Source organism: Sparus aurata, chromosome 21 (genome assembly GCF_900880675.1).
Source record: "Sparus aurata chromosome 21, fSpaAur1.1, whole genome shotgun sequence".
NCBI classification, from domain to species: domain Eukaryota; kingdom Metazoa; phylum Chordata; class Actinopteri; order Spariformes; family Sparidae; genus Sparus; species Sparus aurata.
Genome location: NC_044207.1, coordinates 22,006,796 through 22,023,711, shown reverse-complemented (window position 1 = coordinate 22,023,711; position 16,916 = coordinate 22,006,796). Strand labels below are relative to the sequence as shown.

At 44.1% G+C, this 16,916-nt stretch overlaps 1 protein-coding gene across 1 annotated transcript in view; it reads right to left on the bottom strand.

Moving 5' to 3' along the window:
* LOC115572393 (solute carrier family 22 member 23-like) overlaps positions 1-15,122 on the bottom strand; it is a 41,796-nt gene extending 26,674 nt beyond the window's left edge. Inside the window, exons 1-4 of the mRNA XM_030402408.1 lie at positions 15,099-15,122; positions 12,694-13,392; positions 3,850-3,953; positions 3,587-3,741 (exon numbers count right to left, since the gene is read on the bottom strand). Of these exons, the coding sequence (XP_030258268.1) occupies positions 3,587-3,741; positions 3,850-3,953; positions 12,694-13,392; positions 15,099-15,122 (982 nt within the window). The remainder of the gene's footprint in view (positions 1-3,586; positions 3,742-3,849; positions 3,954-12,693; positions 13,393-15,098) is intronic.
* Positions 15,123-16,916: the final 1,794 nt, after the last annotated feature.

The following is a 16,916-nucleotide window of genomic DNA, read 5'->3' as shown; positions in this document are numbered from 1 at the left end:
GTTCAACAAGCGCAGGTACTTGAGGGCGATTGCGGCGGGTAAGCCGCTGCGTTAACCTTTCATAAGGCAGGAACGAAGAACAGCATACCGAGAAAATTGCGAAAGATTGGTCGTGACCACTTGATTTACTTTGCAATCACTGCATTGTAGTTTTGAGGACTGCAGTGTGAGCCATTCCACCATGCAGCCTGCAAAGAATGTAAAACCAGGCTAGAGAAAGAGGCAGGAGGAAGCAGACGGACAAAGGAAGGAGAATCACAAAAGTTAAGACATACAGACAGAATAATTAGAGAAGAGTAAGGACGAAGGGGTGAATCTTTACTCTGACGCACAATAATTGGACTCTCGACACGAATGTAGTCCACTTGGAATGCATCTACGTCATCGCTTTGCTGCAGATGCATCCAAATAGAGTTTCATTTTTATCAGTCAGAAAGGTCAAAATACTGCTGAGCTGCCTTGGCAGACGACCATTAAAGAGGCGTATGATTAATGCTTTCAGAAGCGCGTTTAATTCTGACTTCACATAACTGCAAGCTGCATTGTTTACTGTACCGCTACACAGAGCAGATGCCAGGTGGATCTTACGTTGTTACGGAAACATATATCTGTATAAGTCGAGATAAAACAAGACAGAAACAGAAACCAAACACTGCAGTATCAAACAAACTGTAAAAATTTGCAGTGGATCTGTCAAAACGAAGCTATACCCATTTTTCAACTTCACATTTCAACCAATTTAGGATTTTTCTCTCATCTTATTCTATCATTTTGGATTCTTTTATCCTCAGACATAATTCACAGGCTGGATAAGATTCAAAATTTCATAGGATAGAAGCAAAAATTGGAAAAAAAAGGGCAAAAAACATAGTAAGGCGTGATATTGGATTTTTGCCGGTACCTGATATGCCAATATTTTTTCAGCTAATTTTTTTTTGGCAATCGCTGAGGACGAAATTTGTAAAAGCACACAGTTTTTCCATCTTACTGAAGAGAACATAAAGTCTCCTCCTGTAGTGGAATTAACATATTGTGCTACTCTTACAGTGATGCAGACATACAGTATACTCCTTTTTAAATGTCCATGTCCATTGTCCTTTTTGACTTTTTTGCACTGACGCGGATACATAAACCAAGAAGGTTCTGATTTTGCCGGGGTCCAGCTTTTGTTTGTCTTTGTACGCAAGATAACACAAACACTACTGAGCAGATTTCCACAAAGCTATTTATTTTTTTATGCATTTATTCTCAGTTTCTTTAACATTGCTAGATATAAGATAAAAGCATGTACAGTTGAAATGTAGAGAAGTACTGCCTCTGAAAAGATTACCGTGCAACTCCACCACCTGCTATTTGGTTCCAGCCACCTGCTTTCCGGAGAACCACTGATTTACTGAACCATAAACTGCAGGCTAACGTGCAAACAAAGGATGCAGATGTCAAGTTCATTTCAAATTTGACACGACACCGTACTGTAAAGCTGAACTCCGCCCTTCCCCCCTCCTTCTGCCTCACCCTCTTTCCTTTGTCCCGGGTGCAGACTGACTGGTCCTTCTATTTTGGGAGCATGGCGAAGCTTTTCAAGGTATACAGTGTGGAGTAAATTAGAACGACAAGGACACTGAGGGCCCCTTCCTTCATCATCTCGCCCTTGCTCCCCCTCTCATCTTCCCTTTCCTCCATACATGCCAACCTCCGTCTGCGCTGGTCAATTACTGCGGCCAAATGGGCTTTTAAAGGATCCATCGCCAACACCAGGATATGCATCGACTCTATGGCAAATTATTAGGACGCTGTCAAAAAGCCCCCTTCCAGCGATGCTTTGGAAACTAACTTTCCCACAGAAGTAATTATTCAAACCTTTACTGTGCACAGAGAAGGTCACATCTACAGAGAGGATTCATCTCCGAGAATATTACAGCCTGTACCCCCCACACCCCCTTCACCGTTATCACATTATTGATTAGCAGTAACGAGGATTAAAATCTCAGAGAGCGACACAACGCTGGTACACCTAAATGAAAATTAAAGAGATCACTTCAAGGGTAAGGAGGCCGATAGTTGTTCTGTAATGAGAATTTATCCCACAATGGCATTCGTTTTAATAAATGTTAGGAGGTCAGCGCAACACAATTACTCTTCTTTAAGCTGAATGCTACCCTCAGCTAGAGACAATTAAAGTGGAATCTCCTTTTGATTAGGCGTGTCTGGTCTTAACGAGTACAGCACCAGTGGGAGGATACCGGTGGGCGGTGCGGGCAAAATTAATATTGCAAGAATGCACAGCATCATCACAACAGAACTGTCATTCTGCAACAACAAAATGCGAGCTGTAGTGCCGTTCTTTCCACACAACAAAATATATTGTTTGTGCTGCTGAGGATGAATCGTGAGTCTCACAGCCTGAGGAAAGAAGCTGCGTCGTAGTCTGAGGCTACAGCAGCGGATACATCTGTATCTTTTGCCAGACTGCAGCAGCAGTTTTAATATTCAATCAGCCTGAACAAGGAATACTGTTCCTGACAACCTGCAGTGCAACAAAAGCTGCTGCTTCCTAGACATGGAGTCCCAAACAAACCAGTTTGGACAGGAGGTAAATCATGTTACATGCAACGGGCTTGCATTTTCTACAGTATATTGCCATCACTGCTGTGCCATTCCCTCAGGAAGTCTGCCGCTAGCCCCGAGCAAAATGTTCTCTGCTTCTCGGAAGACAAGTTTTGCATCCTTACCAAAGATGAGAGTATCTGCATTAAATATTAAGTGCAAGTACTCAATTGTCAATTGATCAGCTGGAGTGACTGCGGAATTAAAGCTTGGAACCACAAGTAGGCGAGGCAGGACTGCGTTAGGAATGTTAAAATTATGAGTATGATCCATACTCTGAGAGCGAAATGGACAGGATTAGACACTGTATCCGTTTGCCGCATGGTAAGATGTTGTGTTAGCATGCTCAGCTAACTTACTGGGAGCTTTGCTAACTACACTATTGCTGTGTTACCGGCGACGTCGGCGTTGACATTGACTACATCAGAGTTTAAAGTATCATAGTATGTCTTTCATATTCTTAACTGGACTTGGTGGATACACCTCTGCAACTCCAGCCAAACATACCTGAAAAGCTAGCTAAACATATCAGTAAGCTGTTCTTGTCGAAGTCCTTTTCTGTTCTAAAATGCTGACTCATGCCAAGGAATGTTAGCTTTATCCTCAGCCTGTTAGCATTCGCCATATCATGTAGGCACATTTAGAACCTTTTCAAAAAAGGATTTTGTTTAAAACGAGTCAACTGGTAACACTAAAAAGTCATTTGTCAACCTACTTTGAGTTAACATGAAACCGCTAGCCAGCCTAGCTAGCTACAGACAATAATTGACAGGCGCATGCTAGAAGTGTGAAACCTGCTTCTGTATAAAACCCCAAACATTTTACATTTTAAATGGACATTATCATTGTTAAAACTTGCATATGTGCCGTGCAACAATGGAGAGCCTGACAGATGTAGCAACAGTAACAAATGGGGCAGGGCTTAGCTAACGGTCGACTAGCCTAGCACACAACTTTTAGAGGACGGATAAACACTTACTGAGGACGTAGAGGGAGAGGGTGATCCCTGCCAGGCAGAAGCCCTCGAAGAAGCGCAGGGTGCTGAACATGGGCACATTGACGGAGAAGGCCACGGTCAGACCGAACACCAGCATGAACAGCACCGATATGATCAGCACCGGGTGGCGGCCAAACCTAAGAAAAAAATAAATAAAAAAAGAATAAGGTAGACATTTTTTTTTTTTTTTTTACACCTCCAATGTGGGAAGACCTCCTACTGTCATGCAAGAACAAAACTCTTACCAGTCTGCAAGGATTCCAAACACCAGGTATCCGAAGATGGATCCCACCAACAGAGAAAACTTGGCGATGTGGACTTTCCATGCTGAGTCACACACCAGACTCCACTGTTGAGAAACAGACGGACGTTAGTTCTGAGAAAATGTATGCTGGGTAACAAATATGCGAGTGAAAGATCAACATAGGAGTGAGATATTTTTTATCTGCTGCCTCTTCACTTGGTCTGTCTGATTTATAGAGCATTATTACCAACGCCTATGCTATTGTTAGACCATTGACATATCGTCATTCACATCTTGAAAATCACAAAGTATAGGGGGATTTTAAAATAACATCCTGGACTTTATCCTGATGGCTTTTAGAAGATGTTATGTTTTCAGCTAGTTTAGCGTTAAAAGTAGACTTGAAAAGGGATTTGACCCTAAGTATTAAGACCACTAGGGTAATCATCCACTGGTAAATGTATGCGTGTTTATGCAAAGCCCAAATTATGCCTCATGGTGCCACCAGAAAGGTAGGAGAAGCTCATTTTGTCCTCTGCAAATCAATATCAGGCATTAAATTATCTCTCCTTATGCCCGTTATTTCCCCATCTGATGTTTTTTTTTCTTTCTTCCTCTATCATTTATTCATACCTCCCCTGCTGTGCGTCGGAATGGTTTACAGTATTACGGTCCACTCTGCCTCTCTTTATTTTCCTTTGTGACTGAAACCCTCCACCCGCAGTGGCAGAGCTGTTTCGTCGAGTGCAAACAATGCAGCGTGTGCCTGAGTTTATTTATTTTTTTGGTAACCGCACGGCAGCGATAAGTTGTGACAAATAATACCAGAAAGGGAGAGAGAGAGAGCAGATGTAAAGCCCAGTGGCACTTCTTTGCATGTGAGGAAGTAACCCGATACCCGAAGAAATCCAAATCTGTAACACCAGCTACCCTTGACACGGTTACTTAACGATCCCCGTTGAGCGGGTTGAACCCGAGAGAGGAACAGAAGATGAATTTCAGCAAGGAGGTGGATATTAGGGGTCCTTTCTGGCACCATATGCCTCCCAGCTGTCTGCTGACACAAGCAGCAGGAAGAAGCAGGCAGGGGCGTGGCAGCCATAGCAGGTGCACAGTGAACAACACTGATTTCAAACTGCGCCCCATCCATGAATTTTATATGATTTATAACCAGCGATTATTTCTGCCATTGATCAATCTGCAGATTATCCTCAGGGTTAATCATTTAGACGATAAAATGTCAAAAAATGTGGAAAATGCTCATCACACTTTCCCCAAGTGTCGTCTTCAGATAGCTTCTTTTGTCCGAACGACAGTCCAGAAGCCAAAGACACTGATTAAACGATTAGACGATTATCAAAACAGCTGGCAGCTATTATTAGTCTGATCGATTCATCATTGCAGCTCTGCTATCACTACACAGAAATATGGGACCATGCCTATGTACACAGCAGCTCAACCGCGCGTTGAATTCAAAGTGTAGTCATTTCTTACATTTTTTTCTCTGAGAGGCTCTACCCTCTTATAACCTCTGCCATAGTGACCTGCTCAGAATGGAACGCTCCAGGATTACCCCGAGCCACCCCAGCCATCACATGATCCAGGCATGCCACTCATTCATGGTTTCAGTATCGATGTCAGCAGAGGAAAAAGACAGAGGGAGGCAAACAAGTTCCTGTTGCACAATCACTGCACAGGAGAAGGCTGAAGCCTCCCTCCCCCCGGAACTGTGACAAACCGGCATATACACTGAAAATGAACTCTGAGTCTGCAATTATACATGGGACAGGCACGGCACAGCACGGCACGGCTGGATGACTGCGCTGAAAAACACATCTGTAGGGGAAACCGAAGACAGATGACCGGTGCTGTAACATACGAGCATGATAGAGTCACATGCCAGAACACAACGTAGCCGTGGTGCACACGTGCTGAGTGCTGCCAAGTGGGCCGAGCACGGCAGTTTTCTTTAATAGGCGAAGTATTAATGTGTTATATTTGAAAGCATCAATAAGCATGTATTATTAAGCAGGGCTTCTCTCTGGGCCAACACTCTGACCGAGCTCATTGTTAATGGGCTTCCACACTGCTATTAGCACAAGTAGGAAAAAAATATGGACAGGCTTTCAGCAGAGAAATCCCAGCAAGGCGAGCGTGAGTCAAATCCACGCAGCTCATCTGCTATGCCCCCTATTATTTCTGCCAGTTGCTCCCTCCTTATTGTCTTGCTCATTTTGGGGGTAATGAATAGAAAAGTCAGTGTGCAGAGTTGGGTTCAGGCACATATGAAAACCCATTAGCGGACAGGGAAAATGCTGAACAGCGAGGGGCCGAAGACAAAAAAAAATGGGTTAAAATCCCCCGAGGTGTCTGCCGACCTCTCTCAAGTGACTGGCCACCGATGATCGGCGTGCACCAGCCGGGCTCATTAGCTCCGATGAAGACGCTCTCAACTACGACCGCACATTTCTGCACTCGTTGAACCACAGAGTGTGGGTGAGCGGGCGGGCGGGTTGGGTGGGTGGGTGTTGTGGGGGTTCAAAGGAGAGGGGGAGCTGGTTGAGGAGGGAGGTGGAGGAAAACACAGGCAGAGGGGGAGAATTATACAATGCAGAAAAGGAACATTCAAAAAGATGGATGGAAATGCAAAAGGATGGAGAAAAAAAAATTTTGGAAAAGGATGACGGGTAAAGAGAGGAAGGGAAAAGAGATGATTAAAAAAAAGCAGGTGTGAGGAGGAAAGGCAGCAAACACATGGAGAGACTGCTGCATAGTTACTGCCCAGCAACAGACTCTTTCTGCTTCCAAGTGCAAGTTTTAGCATCGCTGCCTCACTGAAGGGTGATCCTATAGTGTGCTGGTGGCTTAGGTGAGGGGAAGAGAGAATAAATGATTTAAAAAGGAGGGTGAGCGGAAAGATTAATCGATACGAGGGCTGCCGCAACTAACGATTGTCGTCATTGTCAGTTAATCTGTCAATTATTTTCCTTGATTGATCGATTAGTTGTTGGTCTATGAAATTCCAGAAAATGGTGAGATTTGTTTTTTTTCCCCATCATCGTCGTCCGCTTGCGACTGTTTTGCCTCCACAATCTAAAATATATTAATCTTACTGTCACAGAGAAGCAAAGAAACCAGGAAATATTCACATTTAAACGGGAACTTTTTCCAGCTAGCCTAGTTGTTCCGTATTTTGTAAGCGTGCATCCATGGGCATAAAGGGTCCAGTCCAGGGGTTCCAGGGTGCAACTATTTCGGTTGCACGTGGACCCAAAAACCTGTTAACTGAACGTCTCCAGTGGTCTCCATAAAAGTCGAAACTAAAGTGGCCGCCATGTTGTTTTTGTACTGCATACGCTTAAAGGACTTAGCAGCGCTGATCAAATATGAACCACCATCCTGTTCATGGTCTACTTCTGGTCTATGAATGTTAGCGGCTCAAAAAACTGACGAGCTCCGCTTTCACATGTCGATATGAGCAGATTTATTGGGACTTTTATCTTTTTTAGTACATTTTTCTGCGCCTAGCCGGCAGCCATATTTGAGTTCGTTGACGTGTGTTGAGCAAGACCGTGTAGTTAACTAAGCAGTTTAACACAAAACTACATAGATAGACTAGTCTCAACTAGAAAGAGGTGTGACTTCAGCGCTCTATTACATCACCGTCAGCGGGAGTGTTTGGTCTGCTGCAGCGAGGTGGACTGTGGTTGTCATAAGTTTTCTACCATTTCAGGCAAAAGAGAATAGGGAATGTGTGTCTTTCTACTGAAGAGACAGCCACGTTATAGGCAGAAGCCATCTATCTGGTGGTGAAATACTTCTGTAAGAAGCTAATTTTTTGCTTTTTTACCCCAAAAGAAAAATGACAATCAAAAATAGTCGGTGATTCATTTAATAATTGATTACCACTCTAATCGTTGCAGCTCCAATCTGAACAACACGTTTTTTTCCCATTGCAGTTGTTTCAGGTAAAGAAGCCAAGACTGAAACAATACAAAGCTATCTGACAATGCACATGTAGCTTTGGGGACTTGCAGCCTCAGAGCACATTGACGCTATCAAGGCGTGACCAAGTAACTGTCATTCAACTGTAGCGTCCGGACGACACTACTCATCAACTGAAAAACACGGACATATTTGACGGTGACTAACAGAGACAGATGATAAAATAACAATCCTTTAACAATCAATTATTCATTTCCTCTGTTCGTTGACAGTTCAGATTCATAACTCTGCGCATCTGTCACCAGTGGAGCAACACTCCTACAGCTTGAATTCCATCGCACAATCCTACAAACAAACCTAAACATCTGCCGAGGGGTCAGACGCCCCATAATGTTCACCCCTCCCTGTCACAGAACTTATCAGAAACAAACCTGCAGCGCACACACACACTGGGCCTCAGACAGAGTTTTATCTCTTGGCCACAAGCGTGATTGTGTGCTGACTGGGTATCTGCGGTGGGGTCATCGCCTTGCGACAGCTGAGACTGTTTCAAAGTGTCCCACACTGATCAGGGGTCTGTGGAAGGAGCCAACCAGCTGGGTAAACAGTATGAAGGGACACAGAGCAGAGGGGCCCGCATGGGTTTTTCGACTACAGTATCATCTTTCAGATCTATGGGTGTGCAACCTCCAGCACAGTGATACCGGGTCTGGGTGTACCTGCTAGCGTGCTTTTACAGCGCATCTTCCTTATCATTCTCAGACAATACTCTGGCTCACCGCCTGCACAAAGTAATACAGAAATGGTATTGGCATTCTGTTTAACTGAACTAAACATTAGAGCTGAATTGATTAATCGATTAGTTGATCGAAAGACAAATGAATCGCCTGTCTTGAGAAAAGCTTAATAGTATGGTATAATAGTATGAGCCAATTTTCATCAAATGGTTCAAACCTTCTTAAATGTCAGGATTTGCTGCTTTTGACAGTAAATGAACAGTCTTTGGGTTTGAGACTAAATAATTAAATCTGCAGATTAATCGATGATGAAAATAAACTTTAGTTGCAGACCTACCACCTACATACTGAAGGACTGATGACACAACAATGTATCGATCAATTTGACCAAAAAAGCCCATCATTTCTCATGATTAATTAATTGTTAGGTCTATAAAATGTAATAAGATAGTTTGGTTTCCTAAAGCCCATCCGAACGTTGCATTTCTTTGCACTTTTTCTATTTCTCCTTTTGACAACTTTGTGCCACGTTTAGGCAAAAAATCCACTTGGTTAGGGTTTGAAAAACATCATGTTTTGGCTTAAAATACACACTTTGTTCGCCACAAACACAGCCCAAGATGTCCTCAGTTTATTTGGCACAACAAAGAAGGTCTCCTCAAAAATATCCAGCGGTTTCACGCATATAAATGTTTCTATCCGTTCTTTGAACCGCGGTCACTGGCATGGAAGCCTTCCCACCTAGTTGACCTCTTCCACCTCCAGACATGAAATCCAGGTCATAAAATGTAATGTGAACGATTATGATAGGTATTTTAGAAATGTTAATATGATACTGTGACACATAAGAATGTGATCATGTCAGTTTTCTGCAGTGCCAACATTTTATCCTGGTGACTGTGCTGTGATTGGTCAAAACTACTCAGACTACAGAAGTACAACGAACAGAAACCAGAATGCTTCCAATACATAAATAAAGTCCTTTGTCTACAGATTTTGCATTTTCAGACTTCCGTTTATCAAAAAATGAAGCACAAATGCAGAACATTGGGCCGCTTCCAGAGGTCGGATAAAAATACACAATTTGAAGACATTAACTTGACTATTTTCTCATTACTGACGAAACATTAGTCAAGATTAAAATGAGCTCAAATGCAAGATGGTGTCATCGGGTCTTATTAGTCCAAAAGGGGATTCCCGCATTTAGTTTTAGACATTATAATAATCATCTATCCCTATCAATTAGTGTCTCTGATCAATATACAAGAGGCAAAGTTTCACAGGGAGTAGTGTAGAGGTGAATCTTTGCCTTGAGGAGTATCCTGAGCCACTATTTTGGTCGGCGTGTGCAGCTGCTACTCATCTGAACGGGAGCTGAGCAGGGTAGGTTGCAGAGAGACATTATCTGTCTCTGAGTAATGATACATTCTCATTTCTGAGGCTCAGTCCAATTAAGATGGACCCTGAGGAGAGCTCAGACTCAATTAGGATGGGTCTCCACATTAACCACTTTGGATCCTTCACCACCACCACCTCAACCTCCAACCGCCTCCGCTGAAAGCCTTCTCTCGCTGATTCTGGAGGGCTAAACCCACTCTGAGGTGTCCTGTATGGGGTCAGAATGTGTTGGTACACTCTGACAGTGACACCGACACATTTTGGCCGGTGTTGGCACTCTGCTCTGCCTTTTAGGGGATCGAGTGTCACAGATAGCTGAGCCCAGTCATGTGGAGTTATGCCTATGCAATCCAAACACGGGGAGAAATGCCAAGTCATCACTTCCTGCTGTAGTGTAACGTCCCAGTTCCTGTGCTTGCATGTGGCGGAGAGAAAAGAGGCCTTGGAAGAGTGAGGGACGGGCTGTCAAAAAGAGACAAGTGTGGAGGGCAGGTTCTGCTCAATTCTTTGGCTCCGGTTCTGAACTGGTCTGGATGCCGTCTGGTTCAATTTCTCCCCGACGGCGACCTTGTCAAAATGTGGACTAGCACGGGTCAGGGAAGACGAGCACGCAAGCCGGAGACACCGACACCAACTGCTCGGGCCCGTCACCGATCCGCAGTGGTGGTAGTGTCAACATGACATTCTCTGTATGTGTGCAAAAGCAACACAAATATTAGCATCTACAGGTTACAGCGCCAGCATGAGAGAGGAGGACCGGCAGTGTTCGAGCGCTGGAAAGTTAAACTTCTCCGCCTTTTCTCACCCTTGAGAGAACTGACATTTTTTGACTCTTAGTAAGCCGAAACCGCCCCAGTCGATTCCCCCTCTTCATGTATGACTTCATATTCAGCTGCAGGTTCAGAGCAGTTCAAATGCATCCGTTTATTTAAACAGTTTATCAGCCTGGCCTTAGTTCATGCAAACCCCCCTCCCCAAATCACCCTACGGACAGTAAATGGAATCAACACTTTAAACTGTCCTCCCTGGCTCGTAGCTGAATTAAAAAGCCGCAGCTGCATTTTATTTGCTTTATTTAAACGGGGACATTATCAGCGATAAGCAGATGGGCTGTTGGCATAACAGTGGACGCGAGCTGAGGGTGCCATAGCCCCCTCCGACAGCACGGAGAGGGCTTCAAAGCTCGGCTTCACATCCAACTCTCCCTGATAAGCCTTTTTGATTATGGCACGCATGCCAAACTCTTCAGCGCTGAAGATGCCGTAGATTAAAACACTACACCATACTGACATTTTTTTAGACTTTTGACGGCAAAACTGAACGTTGAATAACATCTATTACCGTTTCCGCCAGTGTTGGTTGGGTTTGTGGGCAGGATCACACACATCACTCCTTGAAACTTGGATGGAGGATGGATCTCAGCCCAGAATATACACCCTTTTAAACTTCTGGTGCTGATCCAGATAAAAAAGGGACGGATACAGGATTTTGTTCTCACTTTCCCGACCGCTGTGAAATAGGACGTGTTTCAACATCTACGTTAAAGGTGCACTATGCAGTTTGAGAAGACATTTTAATCAGGAAAGAAAGATCTTTTCTCTTTATGCCTAAACAAACTAAATATAATATAAATAAACTCTTTGTTTTCATGACTGAATAAACCCAAAAAAACAACTGACCTTAAAGGAAAACACAGTTTCAAACGGTTTTACCTTGTTTACATTTGGCGGACTCTGCCACCTTTCTTTTTTAGCTTCCAACTCTGAGAACAGCTTCTTCAATCAGTTCTGGAAAAAAATTCATATTTCTGACCTCATTAATGTTGTAAATATTAACATTCTGAGTGTGAATTTCTCCTGGAAAACGTCATAGCACCCCTAATCTCTCAGACTTGGGTGGCTATTGTCTACAAGCGACTACAAAATTTGTTGGGCCTTGGCGGAGGTATGCACTCTACTTGTGTCTTTCCCACCTCAAGATTTAATCACATCACCCCATCCATACATCTGTTAAGTTTGCCCAGACAGCCCCGTGGATCAAAGTCTCCCCCCTTTTCTTCTCCCAGCGAATCAAAACTTGATATCTCGAGCACGCAGCATCCTCAGAAGAGCTGATGGGCGTAATGAGATATTAGAAAAGCCTTCCTGCTCCAGCTTGCAGACTAACTACAATGGCTGCAGGGGGGGTGCCTTCGCCGTCTCCTAGGCCTGCTTTGTTGCAGATAGGAAGGTGAAGACATCAACCTCCTTTGCAGGCAGAATGAAAGCTTGAAGGATACCTCCCTGTGTGTTTGTTTAGGGCAGTTATAGGGGCGGGTGGTGTTTGGCCAGGGATGGGGTTGCACTGTTCTAGAGAGCGCACTAATGACCTTTGCTCCACATCATCAAAAAAAAGGGCTGCATGTCTATTATGTGCATTACGACAAACACGCAAATTCCACCGGCCCCGGCATGATTTGCCCGGTGTTCCAACGGCGGCGTGTCTCTGCGACGATTGGGGGGGGGTGTCACACTTCTATGTCATGCTCTTTGCGATGATGATGATGATGATGATGACTCACTGTCAGCAGCACCTATACAATATCCTGATGCGTTCAGGTTCAATGTGACGGGGGCGTGGAGAGAATAAAATGCACATAATGGAGGCAAAATAATATGATTGTTGTATATTAATATGAGGGTGCTGCAGAGTGAAAGGGTGCAGTGATGATAAGTGGCACTATGTGGGGGGGGGGGGATGCCCATCCCTCAAGATGGACAGCTTACCTTGGTGACCACATTCTGCACGAGTCCCGTGTGCAGCTCGAAGGTCCACTCGCTGCACTGACACTGCATGTTGTGCGTGTAGTTGTGGCTGCCGTAACTCCCGTTGGCGTAAATGAACGCCGGCTTCTGGTGCCTCGGACCGTCCGTCAGCGCGGAGTGACCCGCGGTGTGGTTGCCGCCGCCGCCGCCGCCGCCGTTAGTCAGGTTCGCCAGCGGCTGGACGCATGTGTTGTTTGGCTGGGCGAGGAGGAAATTGTCGGAGTACTGGGTGAATCCGATGAACAGCGCCGGGATCCATGTCAGCACGATCAGCTGTTTCTGGTACTTCCCGAATCCCCCGAGGAACGGCAGCACGGAGCCGTCGATGCGTGTCAGCAGACCCGGCGACGTGGTTTCGGGGGACACGAAGCCGTTCTCCGGTTGATGGTCGTCCGTGTCGAGCTGCACCACGGCCATCGCGGTCTCGCCGATAGATGCCTCCGTTGTGTTGGCGAAGACCCGGGGTTTTTCTTTTTTTTTTTTTTTTTTTTTTTTTTGCAGTGCTGCTTCCCCCCCCCTGTCGACTCCACAATGCGTCAGTGCCCCCAGCTCCGGCGGTGAAAGCCGTGCGCAGTCAATCACTGGAATGGAAATAAGACGCACCTCTCTATTATCAGGAAGCGCTTCCCTCTCTCTCTCTCTCTCTCTCTCTCTCTCTCTCTATCTCCGTCTGCCACTGAGAGAGGGAGGGAAAAAAAAACACAACTCGTGCGGGATCTGACTGCGGGCTCAAGCTCCGACAACAAAAGGCGGATTGCAGCAATGGGAGAAAAAAAACAAAAAAAAAAAATATTCCATAGTGTTTCCCCGTCGTCTGATCCACCTGGTTCCTCTCTGTCCGTCGGTCATCTGTGGACCAGGAGAGCAGCCCTTTCTTTTTTTCTTTGTCTTTTTTTTTTTTTTTGAAGCGCTTCCTTGACGTAGCCACAGGTAACACACCTGCCCATAAATTCTCGCGTGCTGTTGGCTCTACCCCCAATATGGCCACCTGAAACCACCGGTAACTGCTCCGAGTGGAAAATGCTCAGTCTCTTTGCAGGAGGAGCGCCAAGTCTGAATATGAACATAATTATGACCCCCACTTTTCGTATGATAGTTAATCCTATCCAGCAAAAAAGTTTTATTTGCATGTGTTTGAATGAAAGAACACGCTGTCCTTGTGTTTTTGCAGGCATGGAAAGTAATCTGACCAGCAACAGGCCCAAATTCTGAATCTTATTGAGGGGCTCGGATGAACAGTTTGCAGGAAAAACACACAAGAATCAGCATTTTATATTTCTGTTCACACACACACACAATACTGTACAAGACAGATACACAAGTGGTGAAAAAATACACACACACACACACACACACAAAGAGTCTACATTATATTTGAAAATGCACAGTACAGATCAGCAGGTGGTAGGAGGAAGAGGAGAAGGAACTATCTTCTGTCCACACCCATTTATCTCCTGCAAACTATAAAAAAAAAAATAAAAAAAAAAAACAACAAGCAGTTCTGCTTTGGATGTCAGCAAAGGGCAATACAACAGGACTGTGCTGTTCTTTGTGTCAACTTTAATAACTCACAAAAATATCAGATGTGAGCAAAAATGGTTCACGCAGGCGAGACTGGAGTCTGTCTTGTGGAGGCAGCGTTCAAGGCGGCGTGTTGACATTAGATTTTAACGGTTGGTCCACAGTTTGTGTGAGAGAGAGAGGATAAAAATTTTAAATCAAGAGTTTGTAGCTGTCGGTGGTAGTGGCCGACTGACACTGTGGGCCGACGGCGATACTGAAACTACAGGGTAAAGATTCAGAAAAGAAGACGTGTGCTGATGCTAACGTAAAATGGCGCCGTGCTAGTGGCAGCCTGTCGTAGCAGCTCCCGGTACTTTTGTAGTTTTATTGTGTTTCTAGCTGGTTTTTACTTTAAACCATTATATTTTATTGTTTTTGATATTGTATATAGTGTTTCATTGTTTCCATATTTGCCCTTGTATTTTGATTTGTGTTTCAATGTACCCACTGCTACGATAACCTAAAAGTTATCTATCTATCTATCTATACACATTTTTTGCAGTTATCCCTCAAAAGATATGAAATGGAGACATGATATCTTACAGTTTAACAATCAACTTTATTGGCTAAATGCACTGCAAATGAAAGCAAAAAAAAGCAAAGGTTTTCGGCGGCAACGCATACTCTGACACCGATCCGTCAACCTATATTTATACTCGAGAGATCATTGAGGGGAAGCCCTTAATAAAAAAAAGAAATCGAGTCAAAGAAGTGTGGACTGGTAGCTGGAGGTTGCCAGTTCACCTCCTGGGACCGAACCCCGAACCGCCCTGGGTCGCCCGTCCATATGGCAGCCCTCTCACTCTGACGTCACTCCGCACATGCATGCATGTGCATCGGCTGTGTTTGTGCTACAGAGGGAGAATATGTCACCTTCCCTCTCAACAGCTCGTTTATTCAGTCATGGACAAAATAAATATCTCTGAGTTTGTATTATTACCTCGTTCATACTGTAAAGGTTAAATCTGAGTTTGGATCTCTTCATACATTCACGGCGTATAGTGCCGACGTGTCAGGAGGTTATAAATGTCAGCAGGTCACTAATAATGATGTTCTTCTACTTAGTAATTGATCCAGTCTGGAGTTGTAAATGTTAATCAGCACTAATTGATTTGGTTCCAGATGATCTTCAGCTGTGCGGTCTAAACACACACAGAGGAGTCTCAGCTAATGACCTGAACAACTAAAAAAAGGCGAATGACGAGGTTACCTCGGAGGAGGACTCACATCAGCTAGCAGATTTTGTTTTCACAACCTGGCAGCCCTGAAGCCCTCCCTATTAATGAATGAATCTTTAAAGCATTGATAAATTATTGATTCCCCATCAGAAAGCCACAACTGATAAACCATTTACGAGCATCGCCCTATTGGAACAAGGGTCCATTCATGACAGGAACTCATCACATTTCAGTCACATGTTGTTCACACGTCTAGTCAATAGAATAAGGTTGATCTGTCAGATCAGATTATTCATTATTTCTTTTTAAATGTACAATCGCTCGCCCACATTTCACCGACAGACATGTAATTACTGTGTCATTGTGAATACAACGAAGGCGTCAAGTCGCAAAACTTCACACTTTGTTGTAGCCGTGATTGAAATGATTCATTTCATCGTGGCCTCTCAGATCTGACCTGATGCCTTGAATCATATTTTGTGTTGCGACACTCCGATGGATTTAAGGGAAGCCCTAATGTGAACTAGATGAACATGAACAATATTTATGACAAAAAAAGAGCTCAATATCGGTCAGGCTTGATTTACACCCACCAGCCTGACAGCCTATATTTATCTGACCATGTGACGGTGGACTCCCACTGCAGCAATGTTTAGCAATGCTTCGCCCTCCTGGCCATCGTGTGCAAGTACATCTTTTTTTTTTTTTTTAACTATGATTTAATGTTTTTAATCATGTGCATTTCATTTTGTACCAGTTTATCAAAGGTCTGCATGCATGTGAGGACATTTCATTTAGTTGTTTTTGATTATTCTAGACTCTGATTCTTCCTCTTTTGTAATTCATCATTATGAAAAAACAGGCAACGATTGTTACATGTGACACTGGAGCAGACCGTGATCCTTCCGTTAACACACATTTTAAGAAGTAACACACATCTCTCAGGTATCGCTGTATGTGTAGCGACCATGACAGATGAGTGGCCCCAGGACCGATGATTTTAGGGCCCCTCAATGACTTGCAGTGTCCCGTTTTGTCTTGTTACACACTGATGACCCCTGCAGGCCGGCTGGAGCAACAGCACTGCTACAGTTGTCATTCCAGCCCTTTGCAACAATCATGCAACACAAGCAGCTTTATAATCTTTGTACTTTTTTGCACATTTGTGTGGTTTTCGTCACAAAAAAAGTGATGGCTGTCGGTGAGGTGTGGATGCAGCGGAGACTTTGAATCTTTGAAAGGAGGTTTTTAAAAATCCCACAAAATAAATGTCAGGTACTGTGTAAAATGAAGCTGTTACATACAAATAATGTACCTTACAGTGTATTTTCGCGAGATTTAATGGTCCTCTCTTTTCTTTTGCCTGCTGCTCTACTGTTTGAAAGGTAACAATAAAAAAATCAATGGCCGGACATTTTTATCTACATCCTTTTCATTTCACCG